The 14,354-nt window shown below is 50.4% G+C and overlaps 1 protein-coding gene across 4 annotated transcripts in view; it reads right to left on the reverse strand.

Moving 5' to 3' along the window:
* The window catches only part of tenm2a (teneurin transmembrane protein 2a), a 140,605-nt gene that overhangs the window by 18,347 nt on the left and 107,904 nt on the right, over positions 1 to 14,354 (reverse strand). The window contains exons 6-14 of one of the 4 annotated variants that reach the window (XM_076162882.1): positions 10,808 to 10,930; positions 9,759 to 9,964; positions 8,964 to 9,159; positions 7,136 to 7,237; positions 6,510 to 6,704; positions 4,839 to 5,039; positions 3,545 to 3,736; positions 2,535 to 2,548; positions 1,453 to 1,459 (exon numbers count right to left, since the gene is read on the reverse strand). In XM_076162882.1, the coding sequence (XP_076018997.1) occupies positions 1,453 to 1,459; positions 2,535 to 2,548; positions 3,545 to 3,736; positions 4,839 to 5,039; positions 6,510 to 6,704; positions 7,136 to 7,237; positions 8,964 to 9,159; positions 9,759 to 9,964; positions 10,808 to 10,930 (1,236 nt within the window). Of the gene's footprint in view, positions 1 to 1,452; positions 1,460 to 2,534; positions 2,567 to 3,544; positions 3,737 to 4,838; positions 5,040 to 6,509; positions 6,705 to 7,135; positions 7,238 to 8,963; positions 9,160 to 9,758; positions 9,995 to 10,807; positions 10,931 to 14,354 lie in introns of all 4 variants that reach the window. The other 3 variants (XM_076162883.1, XM_076162880.1, XM_076162881.1) reach the window with 3 other exon arrangements.

Here is a 14,354-nt window from a genome sequence, read left to right on the forward strand (position 1 = left end):
GGGGGCATGATGACACACAATGACAGCGTTTCTCCAGCAGCACAAAGAGCCCAAAAACAAACTTGTCACAATGATTTCCTCTTCAATAAATGAGAGAAGAAGCGAGATGCGACACTCTTAAAGTCTACCCACAGGAGACAGAGGCAAGACAGGGTTGACTGATAAAACAATACGTGCATGAACACACACGCACACACACGCCAGCCACACACACACACACAGCAAGACGCTACCCCGGAGATGCGATCTGACATTTCCCACTCAGTAGCGACGTGACGAACATCCAGCGAGAAGGACAAAATAACCCGGTGAGAGATTATGAATATGAAACGCTTTTTTTTTTTTTCTCCGTCGACTCCTGCTCAGTAGATTAATGAACATATTTTCACTCAAGTTGCACCGTAGGATTTTGCCCTCTAACAAATCGTCGCATCAATAAGGCTGCGCATTATGAATACAAATAGCACAATCTAAACCGCGGCGGCGGCTAAATTAACAGGCATTTCACCCCGATTGGCATTTTATCATACGTCTCAACAACCAGGCCGATGAAGGAAAGTCAACAAAGGACTTTCCAGAGAGACGAAGACGGAGGTGAGGAAGAGGAGGAGGGGGAGGAGCGGCGGCGGCGGCGTCTGCGGTGAGCGAGGAGCTTAACCGACGTTTTGCAGCTCAACAAGAGGAATCAAATCAAAGGTTTTTATCTTTAATTAATACCATTTTCTGCACCAGGGGAGCGCTGGTGACGCCGTATTAACAGTCAGGGCTGGAATAGATTGTCCCCAAGTATCGAGCTCAGGGAACAAAGGCAGTTAGCGGTGATTGTCTGTTAAATGGAGTTGCCATTTAAAGCGGCCAAATACTTATGAAGCGCCCGGACAGGACAATCCATAGCGGGCCATCGATCGGCTTTGCCTGGGCAGGACCGACGCCGGGCCTCCTCTTTCTCCCTCTTTAATGCCAGGGCCCAGTCGATACCGCCCCCATACTAACTAGAATAAAGTGGGATTTCAGAAACTATTAAGTCAACCCTCCCTACTAATGTAGTTGGACTCTGATGAAATCCCCCTTAAAAAGGAGAAGAAATTGCCTCGGGTTATGGGTCAGCGAGTGTGTGTGTGTGTGTGTGTGTGTGGAGGGGTTAGTGATTGGTTAGAGAAAATACTATGTAAAACTCAGAGGGAAGCAGTGAGAGGAGAGGGAGCCTGTGAGTTTGTGAGTGTGTGTGTGTGTGTGTGTGAGAGAGAGAGAAGAATGAGAACAAAGTGCATAAAAAGAAACTAAGTCGAGCTCGCACTAAAAAAAGTTCCACAATCCTCCCGATTCCTCGCCGTGCGCAGCCCCCGTCTGCTCTAAAGGTCTTATAGTAAAGGTCAGCACCATAAATCCAAGAGCGCTGCTTATGGATGGAGGAGATAACTATGCGTCTTCCCAGATAAACCTCACCTTCACCCTCCTCCTCCTCCTCTTCCTCTATTATTAGGAAGCTACCTTAAATATGACACTGATTGCGGCACTGTGCCGTGTGTGTCCGTCCTCTCTCTCTCTCTCTCTCTTGCTCCCTCCTTAACCCCGTGATTTACCTATCCTCCGGTCCGGCTCTTCATAAAACAATGAGAGCCGTTCCATTAAGCTTAGAGGGTGAGAGGACGCTCTACACGGTGCTCTGGGGACCTGGACTGTCAGGCAATCTGTGCCGCTCTGTGTAACCCAGCAGAAGTTCAGCTGCGGGGGCCATCTATTAAGCATTCTTGCTGTGTGTGTGTGTGTGTGAGACAACTCACCCCGGACACCGGCACGCTTCCCTCTGTTTGCGTCGACGTCTTAACCTTCGTCGTGAATCAGTTTGTCTGTCTAAACCTTCTCTGCATGTTTTCCTTGGGGCTTAAATTGGCGGAGGCGGGTTTGATGAAGAGATATTACAATCACACACACACACACACAAGCACACACACACACGCACGCAGAATGGTTATTATCTACCATTGTGTGTGTGTGTGTGTGTGGCCTCGCATCAGTGGCCTATGAAATTCACCAATTACCTCGAAAGTTTGCGCAGCGTTCGTTATTTTCTCCTCGCGTGTTTGCACGACACACGAGCGGAATACCGGAGCGGAGTGTGTTTGTGTTGTTTTTTTTTTAAATTCCACATCATAAAATACACTCACACGCATGCACATCCCCACACACACACACACACACACACACACACACACACACACTGCTGATACCACACTGGGGGGGCTCTACGGTTACCTCACAAACATCTACGGCTCAATGACAGCTCGCCACCCCCGATGTAGCGCGTGCACACACACACACACACGCACACACCCTGGAGCGCGCTGCGGCAGAGTGCGGAGTGCGGCCACAGCGTCGGGGGGAGGTATCATTGAGACCCAGCGACCTAATCTACGGACAGAAAAGCACCACAGGTTCTACAGAGCCAAGCCAGGCCGAAAAACCCACAAATGCAGCAGACTAGAGCTTCTACCACCACAGGCTGAGAAAACAAAAACCACAGTCAGAGATACGGTACCTGCTTTGTCTACCATGCTCCCATGGTCTGCAGTGGGAGAGAACGTGCAGAAGGTAAGAGATGGGGGAGAGAGAGAGTCGGTGTGTCGGTCGTGTTTGTGAGTCTTTAATAAATTTGCGAACAACATCATGCAGAGGCTGGAATGAACAATGGGGGCGAGCGGAGATAAGCTGAGGCTGAGCGTGTCTGGTGCCAGTGAAATGTGCTGCGAGCCAAGCCGAGGCCTGACGACGCTTTCATCTCCGGCTGGAGCTGCAGTCAAAGCTGCCCTACTTTCTGAAGGAGGGGGGGGGGGGGGATGGGGAAGATCATAAACTGGAATTCCCCTGTGTGTGTGTGTTGGTATATGTGTGTTTGGGTGTTGGTGTGTGTGTGTGTCAGATTGCAATCACAGCGCTCGCAGTGACAGCAAATGAGACTTTGTGTCTCAAAAGCACCGTGGGTGAATCAAAGGGATTTGGCACTCATCCATCCAAACTGAAAGTGATGACAACATGAGAGTGGGTGAGTGACATGAAAGACACACACACACGCTCTTTTACACACAAGTACATGTGCTTACACTCAAACACACTCACTCACTCACTCACACACAGACAGACACACGCACCTATTTTTGATCTCACTTGGGTGAAGTTTTAACTTTCATCACATAACTTTAGTGTTTCAAAGACCACGGAATCTAAGACTCCTGGGGTCTGAAGTTGAGAAGAAACCTAAAGAAAATGGCTAAATCTCTCACTTTCCTCCTCTTCCTCCTCCTCCTTCCTCCCTCTGCTCTCCAAACTTTGCTCCACTCTCTGTTTTCCCGCCTCCTCGCCTGCGTCATCTTCATCTCTTAACCTCAAACTACTCATTTCAAATTCTGTTAGCAGAGTGGGAACTGACTGGTTTCCGCTGTTTTGCTGCACACCCACACGTTTGACACGCACACAGACGAGACACAGATTGAAACACACACACGCACGCAATTGACACATCACCCGTTCACACACACACACACACACTTACCGATGGTGCAGTGCTCTCCGTTCCAGCCCTGGTGACACTGGCACTTCCCGTCCTTGCAGGTTCCGTGTTTGATACACAGCGGGTTACACACACGCTGGTCACAGCCGGCGCCGGTCCAGCCTTCCTCGCAGCGACACGCTCCGCCCATACACACCCCGTGGGTGCCACAGTCCACCGAGCAGACCTCTGAGGGAAGCCACACAGAGATTCAGGGATGTAAACAGCATTTCTGGACTGGTGCTTTTGTTTCGTTGCTATTTTTTCTGGTGGCTTTTTGGTGCCATGGAGACACTTGGACAGAAATTGCAAAGTGGATGAATCATCCTCGCTGTGCTCATGACGGTGTTTAACAATGTCAAACGCTGTCTTTGTTACACACAAAAACGCACCAGAGACCACAAAAACATATACAGCAAAAATGAAATAATCAAACACTCATTACACTAAGCACAATTCTGCATCATCCACCTTAAATTAAACTTAGCCGTTATGCTGCTTTCATCGGCCATTTGTGACGACGCAGACTATGAGCTTATTTCCCGCGCCGCCATTAGAGCCGTTGTTTGTAAGTGTAGACGTTACAGGCAGTGACGGCGCATGTGGCGAGATTTGACAATTTTCGCTCTGGAGCCGGAGACTCCCGGTGTGCGGGGAATGCAGAGTGTGCAGATGTTTTCATACACACTCGCTGTGGGATCCTGCGGCGTGGAACAATGTTGTCTTTATTAAAGTTAAGCGTCGGCTCTCTTCTTCTTCTTCTCTTCGTGTGATGTGATCCCCGGGTTTGAACGTTTCACAGTGGCGGTGCGGAGGAGTTCGTCGTCTCCTTCTCGGGGCTTCGTTTAATAGCTTCATTTCGTGGAGAGAGAGAGAGAGAGAAGCCGTGCAGCCCCACTCAAAATATAAAATCTATGTCTTTTAGAGCCAATATGAAACTTGTTTTGTGACTTGTCAAGGCCGCCCTTCGTCGTGACGACCCTGAAGGAAAGATCCTCATTATTCCATCTGTGATGACGTGTGTGTGTGTCTCATCAAACATGCCTACAAAATCCACATTATTCAAACTTCTTTCAATTTGACTCAAAATCCTCAGACAATAACTCCTCGGCACATTTGCTCCTTTTTCTGGATGCAATTTCGTAGCGAGTTTGCTGTTTTGTAAGATTTAATCTGAACTAAGTCAGAAAACCAAAAGTAGTTGTCAATAAATATTCACTGCGGGAGCACAGAATACATCAGAGTCTTCATCAGCTTCATGTGTTTAGCGTCAGTGTTTCTGTTTACGAACCCATTGAGCAGTCTGGTCCCATCCAGTTGGGGTCGCAGCTGCACAGGCCCGTGTCCGGTATGAAGGCGCCGTGGCCGTGGCACTGGTCCGGGCACTGGGCTCGGGGCAGCTCGCAGTGGAGGCCCCCCCAGCCGGGCTTACAGTGGCACTCGCCGTTCACGCAGATGCCGTTGTTGGAACACGTTGGGTCCAGACAGTCGACTACGCAAACAGCAAAGCCACAAACACAGAAACAAAGGTGAAACAGGAGATCCTAACACAGATGGAGTGACAGCGGAGGATAAATGAGAATAACTAAGAGAGTGATGACAAATTAAATATTCAAAGGAGAGAAGGGAGTGACAAAGGCTCGACTCGACCAAAACAAATAACGGAAAACAATGAGACATATTAGGCAATTAAAAGTGCACAATAATGGACGGACAAATCTATAATTGGGGCGCGGCGACCACTGTGTGTGTGTGTGCGTGTGTGCGTGTCTGTATGTGTGTGAATGTGAACGCGAGTGTGTGCTAATGCATGGGGGAGAATGTGACACTGTCAGTCTGCCAGGTTTGACAGGCAGCTCCGAGTCCGAGCAGTGAGCGAAAACCAATTTGACAAATTACCTCCTCGCGGCAGAGCCCCCCCCCACCCGTCTCCCCCCCCGGCCCCTCTCAGCGCCCCGTCCTCCCTCTCCCTCTCTCTCGTCCTTTTTGTCTGACACCTCTCTCCCCCCTCCTTCCTCCTCCCTCCTGCTCTGACACGATTGACCCCACACACACATTCATAAAAGGCGCACGCTCGCACATAACCTCGGCCCCTCCGTTTCTGTTTGCCCGGCAGAAACTGCAGATCACACTTATCGATTTTCATGTCGCCGCCACTCCAGGTAAATTGTTTGAGGGACTCTGCTGTGATGAATATCAGATTTGAAAGCGGAGGGAGAGAGCGAGAGAGAGGGAGAAAAGAATTGGATGAGGGGGGCGAGCGAGAGAAAGCGCTGACCTTGTACTCTCTCGCCCTCCTCACGTCCGTCACTCCTCTCCGCCCTTTGTCTTCCTTCATCTTTGCTACTTTTCGCTCTGTTTTCGCTCTTTCTCATCGTCATCCATTTTCACTTGGATGCTCTCTCTCTCTCTTTCTGCCGGGGTTGATCCTTCGTAACAGGGATCAATAGAAGTGATTTCATCCCTTAATAAAACCTCTGATGTGTTTTGGCCGCAGCATCATACTTCATCTGTGTATACCCAGTGAGTGGACGTTCACTCAGGGTGAGATTATGTTGTGATGAGCTGTCTGGCTAGAGTTAGGAGAGTGTGTGAGTGTCAGCGGCTGATTGGTGGTTATACACTGTGTGAGGGTGTGTGTGTGTGTGTCGGCGGCTGATTGGTGGTACACTGTATGTGTGTGTATGTATGTGTATGTGTGTGCGTGTCGGCGGCTGATTGGTGTGTGTGATGTACGAATATCAACATCAATTAAAGTGAAGCTCTGGCGATTTCTTGAAGATTTTATGCAACATTTCCCCCATTTTCAACGCCCTGCACGCACGTATACCTCCATCACATCATCTTATCAGCTGATGAGGCTTCTCTGTTCTTCCATTCTACACACTACAGAACCACCACAGACCCGGTAAGCGACCTCGTTACCACGCAAAAACCCCAAACGCCTCCCGAGTCTCCTCACCCTCAGCGCAGTTTTGTCCTTTATAGCCGATGGAGCACACACAGTTGCCGTCGGTGCAGCTGCCGTGGCCGCTGCAGAGCGGGTCGATGCACTGCGTGGCCGGGATGTCGCACTCGGGCCCCTTCCAGCCGCTGTAACACACACACGAGCCTTTGTCGTACTGGCCGTTGCCACTGCACAGCACCGGGCACGCCGCTGCAGGAAGAGAGAGAAGAGAATCAGTAGGGTTTCTCTCTCAAACACTCTCACACACACACACACACACACACACGCACACACACAGGCTGCCTCCTGCACCACTTCACCCCGTAGGAAGGGTGGATAGAGTGGTTAAGGGGCCGCAGAGTGCTGATGACACCAGGAGTAATTACAGGCAGAGGTAACTAAACTATTCATCAAAGCTGTCTATCCCAGGTGAGCAGAGCCGGGGAGACATTAGCCAGGGGGCGCCGCCATCCATCATCAGTCAGCTCGTCACGCCGCTCCTCCGCCTCAGGCCAGTCGGCCAGGCCACGCGCCATCTTAGAACGCTTCTCTAAGACTACTGGGCCGAAGTGGCAACACACACACACACACACACACACCAAACCACCCTCCCTCCCTCACATTCCGAAATGGCTTGATACCTTTGGAGCAGTCCATGCCGTGGAATCCCGGGAAGCAGTGGCACACGCCGGAATTGCACTCGCCGTTTCCATGGCAATTGCGCGGGCACTCTTGCACTGAATCTGTGAAGAAAAAGGGGCGAGATAGGGAGCAAGAGAGAGAGACAGAGTGAGTTTGACGCTCAGGCGGGCATCAAAGCGTTCGATTAAATTGTTCGTTCGTGTTCATTCTTAAAAGCAGATGCAACAAATGGAGTGGACGCTCCGGCGCTCACACACGGACATCAGAAGGAAACACCCTCCTCCTCCTCTTTCTCCTCTATGATTCAATACCTTTGCCTTTAAATGCATTTTTCATACTGCAGGGAGAGAGAACGCATGACGAATCCTAATGTGTGTTGTCTTATCAGCCACAACTCCAGACAGTATCCATTACCCATCAACCACTGCTTTGTACATCAGATACGTTTCCGTGTTTGACACTAATATTCTCCCAGCCCTTCTTCACCCCTCTCACTCCTCCTCCTCCTCCTCACTGTGCTTCCCCCCTCCTCATATTGTTATTGTTTGTTTACTCTGAGCGCTGACTCACCCGGGTCATTAATACTTCATCCAGGTGTTGGATTGCGTCTTGCGTAACGAGGCAGATTTGGGGAGGTGTGTGTGTGTGTGTGTGTGCATACGTGATTAAAGCGCGCTCCATCCACCTTTAGTGCCTCTTAAGCCACTTAAAGGACGAGGAGGAGGAAGAGGAGAAAATGGGGCTGATGCTAAAAATACAGAGATCCTCTTCCTCCTTCTCAAATCCTTCACTCCTTCCTTGCCTCGCCTCCTTCTCTTCCATTGTCCAGCGCTGCCTCTGTCCTCAGTTAGCCCCCCCAACCTCTCAAACTCTCTCCATCCCTCTCCCTCTCTCTCCAGCTCTTCCTCCACTTCCTCCCCCCCCCCCGCTCACCCCTCTCGCCTCCTCCTATTATTCCTTCCCTGCACGCTCCCCTCCGTTTCCTACCCACTCTAATTCTGCCCTCTCCATCCGCCTCTGCATCTCCTCCGCCGCTGAGAGCCCCACCGCCCGATATTGACAGTGAAGAATTCTTTCACTCGGCTTGACTCTCTCCCTCGCACACACACACACACACACAATGGACGCCGCCAAACATAATGATTTGTTCCCCCCCAGTTTCAGGGTGTGTGACTATGTTTTGTTTGGATATATTTGCCTTCACTTCTGATTCAAACCTTATTGGGAGACGTAAGAGCTGCCTGTGTGTGCGTGTGTGTGTGTGTGTGCGTAAAGAATTGTTTTATGAAATGCTATCCTCTCCATCACCAAGTGTGGCTTTTTACGCATACGCCACAGAAATAACTCCCCGACTCTCAGAGATAATAAATTAACCTTGTGCTCTTGTTTTTAAGCACATGCCATAAATTTCCTCCATTATGCTTTGGCAAACATTAATCTTGTAATTTATGGAGCAGTTAAATCAGGAGTCACATTGTCACACCTCTCTCCGCTCGTGTCTGCCTCCTTAACAATGTCGCTGGCGGCAACATTGTGTACATGCTGATGATGAGTGTTTTCTCGTTTCTGCACCCTGTGAATGTGTAAAGTCAGTGAAAAAAAAAAAAAACAACAACCAAAAAAAAAAGAAAGGTTTTTGTGTGTTGGACTGGCTTCCACATTAGTTGTGGCAGCTTGCAGTTCCCTTCTTTCTTCCTGTCTCCCTCCATCTCTTAGTCGCTTCATCTCATTCTCCCTCCTGCGCTTGCCTCTCCTCGTTTCCTTCTCCCTCCCTCCCTCCCTCCCTCCCTCCCGCCCGCTGACACAAACCCGCCGAGCGAGTCTCACCCATGACGTTGGTGCTGAAGGAGACGGTCTCCCTCTCCCGGCCGTCGTTGTAGAAGGCGAGGTGCCAGGCTCCGGCGTCCAGGTACTGCACGAACACCGCCTCGTTGAGGACCACCGTCTGGATGCTCCTCCTCTCCCTCGGTGACTCCACCACACTCCACTTCTCCTTGCCATCCAGGCGCTCCATGTAGTCATACTGCAGGAGAGAGAAAGCAAAGGAGAGAGGAGAGAGAAGGAGAGAGTTGAATGAAAGAGAGCAAGAGTATGAAATGATTCATGATTCAATGGTGAAGTGCCGCCGTTTGCACTTTTTTAGACTTTGAAGAATGAACCATCAATGTGGTTTACGGGAAAATGTACGTATGAGTTGAAAGTCGGCAGGAGAGCAGCGGAGAGACGCTTCAGCTCCGTCGCCTCGCTCGGGTTTTTCATTCACGACATTTATGAGCTTTATTCAGATCAGGCAGTAACATTTATCTGGATGCAATCATCATCATCATCATCATCACTGCAAAGTCATAAAAAAAAAATCTACAAATCAAATCTGCTCTTAATTTAGTATTTAATTAATAAGAAGCAATAAAAGCTGCGTTACTGTGAACTTTAATTAAGTGTGAATCTTAACATAACTGCAGCGATTCAGGCGGCGCTTGTGTTCAATCAAAAAGTGACTTCGAGACGTCTTTGGTCGCTGCGGCGTTCACAGCGCCCGTAGATGGGAGAGTGATGAAGCTCGGGGCCGCAAGGACACTGGGGGACGGTGCAGAATACACACGCCACCTGATGTCACCTTACCTGTGCGTGCGAGGGGGGCAGGCCTTTGCGGATGTACACGCCGAACAGGGCGTCCTTGCCCAGGGAGATGTTGAACTTGAGGAACTGAGGCTGGCCGAGGTGGAGCAGGGACCTCCAGAAGACTCCGGGCGGGACTTCCTGGGTCGCCCTCCTGCCGACCTCCAGGCTGCCCGTGTCTATACTGCTGTTACGGCCCGCCCACGTACCTGGAACGAGGTGAGAAGGAGCCGGAGAATCTGTAATTATATTCATTGATCGTCAGGGTCAATAGCTAATCAACACAGTTTACTGGAAACAGGAATGAGCAATACTTAAGACGAGCGTCAATAACACTTGATTCTGCGACTGTTTATATTTAAAAATGAGTGTTTACATGTGACCGCGGGGCAAAATGGCGCGTTTGTGCAAAATCCATGTGTGAATGTGGGCCGACAGTCAGCTGATGGAACTGCAGAGCTTTCCAAGTCGACGCATTAGACAGGGAGCGCACACAGGCACAGACGGAGCATCCTGCAATCAGGTCAGCCATCTACAGCAGCGTAGTGTGTGTGTGCGTATGTGTGTGTGTGTGTCTGTGTGCGTGTGTGTGTGTGGAAACAAAAGTAACAATCAGAGGGAAACAGCAGTGTCTGGCTGAGACGGCTGGGGGAACAACACGGCCCTCTCATTAATGCACCGCACACACACACACACAACGCGGTGGCCTACACGTGCGTATTTCTCATGCTGTGTGTGTGTGTGTGTGTGTGTGTGTGTGTGTGCGTGTGAGAGAGAGAGTATGTGGGTGGCAGAGATGGAGTAATTGAAAGAAGAATAGATGGAAAACTACACAGGCGCTTTAAAACAGAGAGAGAGGGGGTGGCGAGATGACAAAACCGTCTCGACCCAACACGGTGGAGTGGTTAATACACACGCTGACGCACACACTGATACACACGCTGATACACACGGCTCTTACAGCGGTGTGAACTGTGAAAATATTTCTGTCAGTGTGTCGGGGGAACCTCGCACAGACCGGGGGCGAGGGGGCGTCTGGGTGCAGTTCATACCTCTGCCTCCAGAGGGCAGCGTGGCCACGTCGCTGTTGACAGGCAGGCCGGCTCCCAGGCCGTTGCTCAGCACCGGGCCGTCGGACGGCTTCAGCTGCCACGTCAGACCCAGCAGGTTGATTGCTGCACACACACATGAAGAGAGAGAGAGAGAGAGAGAGAGAGAGAGAGAGAGAGAGGGAGTGAGGTAACATCTACACACACACCAAACCCTCATCACGCTGAAGAAATACAGCCGTCCGAGCCTCTAAATCTGATTCGTCATTTATAAGGCAAAGCAACCAGGACAGAGCAGGTGAGCCGCGGTATAAAAGGGACGCCGGTGTAACAGCAGAGGCAATTAAAACTATAAAGCTCCCTCTCTCACCCGCCCCCTCCCCTCTACCTGTCTCCCTGTCTCCCTCCTTCTTCCTTTAACCTCCTGCGTGATCGTCTTTCAAACCTGACAGCGTCTCTCCCGCTTTTATTTGGAAGCGTTTACACCGTCTCGCAGAGCGCGAGTGACAGATTGCTCTCTGAAGAGATCGCTCTATGACTCTCCTTCCCTCTCTCCTCTTCTTCTTTTGTACTCTCGGGCTGCGTTTATTGTGCGGCAGCGGCAGAAGGCTGCCGGAGTGTGTTTGCGCTTCACTTTGTCAGCTCTTTACTCGCTCCCTGTGTCTCTCTCTTCCCTCCTTACCTCGCTCGCCGTGCCTCCCCCCAAAGAACAAGGAAGCTAAGAAAACAGTCCTTCCCCTCGCCACTTGAGACGAGTTGAGTGGGAGGAAGTTGAGTGTGTTTTGTGTCTGTGTGTGTGTGTGTGTGTGTGTGGGGGGGGGGTTCTTTTTTTTGGTGACAGGTACGCTTCAGAGTGTCATAAATGAGTTTTAATCTTTCCGGCGCTGTTCGGGGAACTGTTAGGGAGAGGGAAACTGCTGGAGGTGCACAGTTTGAGCATGTCGGAATATCATCATAGAGCCGTAATAAACCTGTATTTGTGTGTGTGTGTGTCCGTGTGTGTGTACATGTATGTTTTGTAGCATGGATCTCTGTGTGCGGGTGTGTGTTTGTGTGTGTGTGGAGTATTGCGTAGGTGTTACTGCATCGGCCCGAACTCCCTCCACGCTCGGCTGTAACACCTGCGTCTGAAGCTTGGGAATCAATTTCCCTCTTGTCAAAATCCATCTTCCCTCGCGTACACACACACACACACACAAACACACACACACACAGGAAGGGACGCAGGTTTCAGTCCCCCTTGCTCCCTTGGGGTGGACTTATTCTCACCACCCCTGCCCCCCCACCATGTCCTGTCTCTCTCTTCTTTCCTTCCTTCTTTTTTTTTGTTCCCCTTCCTCTCTCCTCCCTCGCTCCGAGTCAAAGGAAAGCGCTGACACCTCGGCTGCTGCCCGGCCTCCACTGTCAGCTCTTTTTTATTTGTCATGGGGGGGGTGCAGAGAGAGAGAGAGAAAGGGCAGAGACGCCCGTGTCCTCCCTCCCTCCCCCGCCTTGTCCCTCTCTCTTTCATCTGCCTCTTTGCCCTCTCCCCTCTCATCTCCCTGACCTTCATCCGCTCTCCCCTCTTTTCCTTTAATTCCTCCCTTTTTCTCCTCACCCCCACTCACTCCTCCTTATCTCTGCCTGTCCTTTCTTGTAGATAACGGCAGACATGCACCCGTGCTTCCCGCGCACGCGTGCACGCGCCGCACAGATCGTATCTCCGGCGGAGCAATCGATGGAAAGATTACCTATTGAATTGGTTGCAGACAGTAAGCAATAGTAAGTCTATTGTGATGAGGCGCTCAATCTACTTCATCCCCAGCAACAAATCAGACTCCAGCTCCAGTGTGTGTGTGTGTGTGTGTGTGTGTGTGAGGGCCTCTACGTGATTCTTTCTTGTCTTTTTTCTTTCTTCAGGTGGTTTTGTGAGAGTCAAACCAACAGATGGCACTCTTAGTCCTCGGTGACGAGTGTGCACCAAGCCAAAACCACGCTTTATCAGAAGGACGGACGACACAGGCTACTAGAGGCAGACAGAGAGAGAGACAGAGACAAAAAGACACCCATTTCCGTCCTGTTTCCAAGTATCCTCTCTGGTTTTTAGCAAAACTTTGTAACTAACTTTGTAAAGCTGTAATTTCTGCCGAAACGAAACGGCTGAAATTGACACATTTTGCTTTCTGTTGCCACAATTTCAAGCATTTGCTTTTCCGATCATAATTGCTATAATTACTGTTTTCAAGTCGCATTGGAAGGCTTTATTAAATACAACGCCAATAAAGCCCATCTGAGTCGAATTCAACCGACAGAGAGAGACACAAGACGAGAGAGCGTGCGAAAGAGAGACGGACGGTCTGACAAACGCCGTCTCGCTTTGAGTCTCTCTGCTCGTTTATTCGTCACACAAACACGTCCCCGCGTAAAACACACACACGCACGCACGCACACGTACATAGGAAGATCACAGGGAAGCAGGTCTAACAAGTAAAGGAGTTGGATTAAAAATAGATCAGTTGCTTCATGAGGTTTTTATGTAATCTCGATGCATAATTCAGAGCGGCAAAGTGCTCGCCGGTATCATCTGCAGAAGATGGCATCTGAAAACAGGGGTAGAACATGTGATGCTCCGAAAAAGGGACGGACGGGGTGGGGGAGATGAAAAGGAGGTGGCGGTCGGGAGAAGGGGGTTGGAGGGGGTAATGGTCAAGAGAAGAAGAGAGGCCAGACAGAACAGAGAGAATACTGGAGGACACTGGGAAACAGAGAGAATATTAAAGAACAAGGAGAATCCCACGAGAGTAAGAAAGAAGAGCAGGAAAACGCAGTGCAGATGATGCTGCAGAGGAGGAGAGGAAGACCTGAGTAAGAGCCCCCGTGGATGGAGCAGGCAGGGGGGCTAGGGGGGGAGAAAAGGGAAAATGGGGAGCGTCCTCAAGGGGGGGGGGGGGGGGGGGGACGAGAGTAGATGGACGTGCGCGATTCATCCAAGGACAGTAAGTGGCTCGCACAGAGCTTTATTTGTGTCGCACAATTCCCAAGAAATGTTTACTTCTCCGGGAAAAAAAAAGAGTTAAAGGGCTGCAAATGGATTCACGCACGAGAGGAGAGAGAAAGAGGGGAAGCGACGGATGAGAAAGAGAGAGAGAGAGAGAGAGAGAGAGAGAGAGAGAGAGAGAGAAGGTGACTTTGTGACGGACTGTGGACTGAGTGTCCCCTCACTGGAAAATATTGTATCATCATCATTCTGTCCTTTGGAACATGCTCTCTCTCTCTCTCTCTCTCTCTCTCCCCCTCTCTATCCCCCTCTCTCTCTTTTCCATTTCAGCTCGGCCTTATCATTGCCTGTTCAAACGGCAGGGTCGTCCGCCGGGCGCATGAGCCAATTGCACAGCCTAATTACACCAAAAGGCCCTGCGACCGGCGCCTATGTTTCCGTAATGTAATCTTGCACGATGCAACTAAAAAAATAAATTATGCACACAAACACACAGGTAACAAACACACACACACACACACACACACACACACACACACACACACAGACACACACACACACGCACACACGCAC

This window comes from Genypterus blacodes, unplaced genomic scaffold (assembly GCF_046128005.1).
Source record: "Genypterus blacodes isolate CSIRO-AG114 ecotype Tasmania unplaced genomic scaffold, CSIRO-AGI_Gbla_v1 ptg000128l_1, whole genome shotgun sequence".
Lineage (NCBI taxonomy): Eukaryota > Metazoa > Chordata > Actinopteri > Ophidiiformes > Ophidiidae > Genypterus > Genypterus blacodes.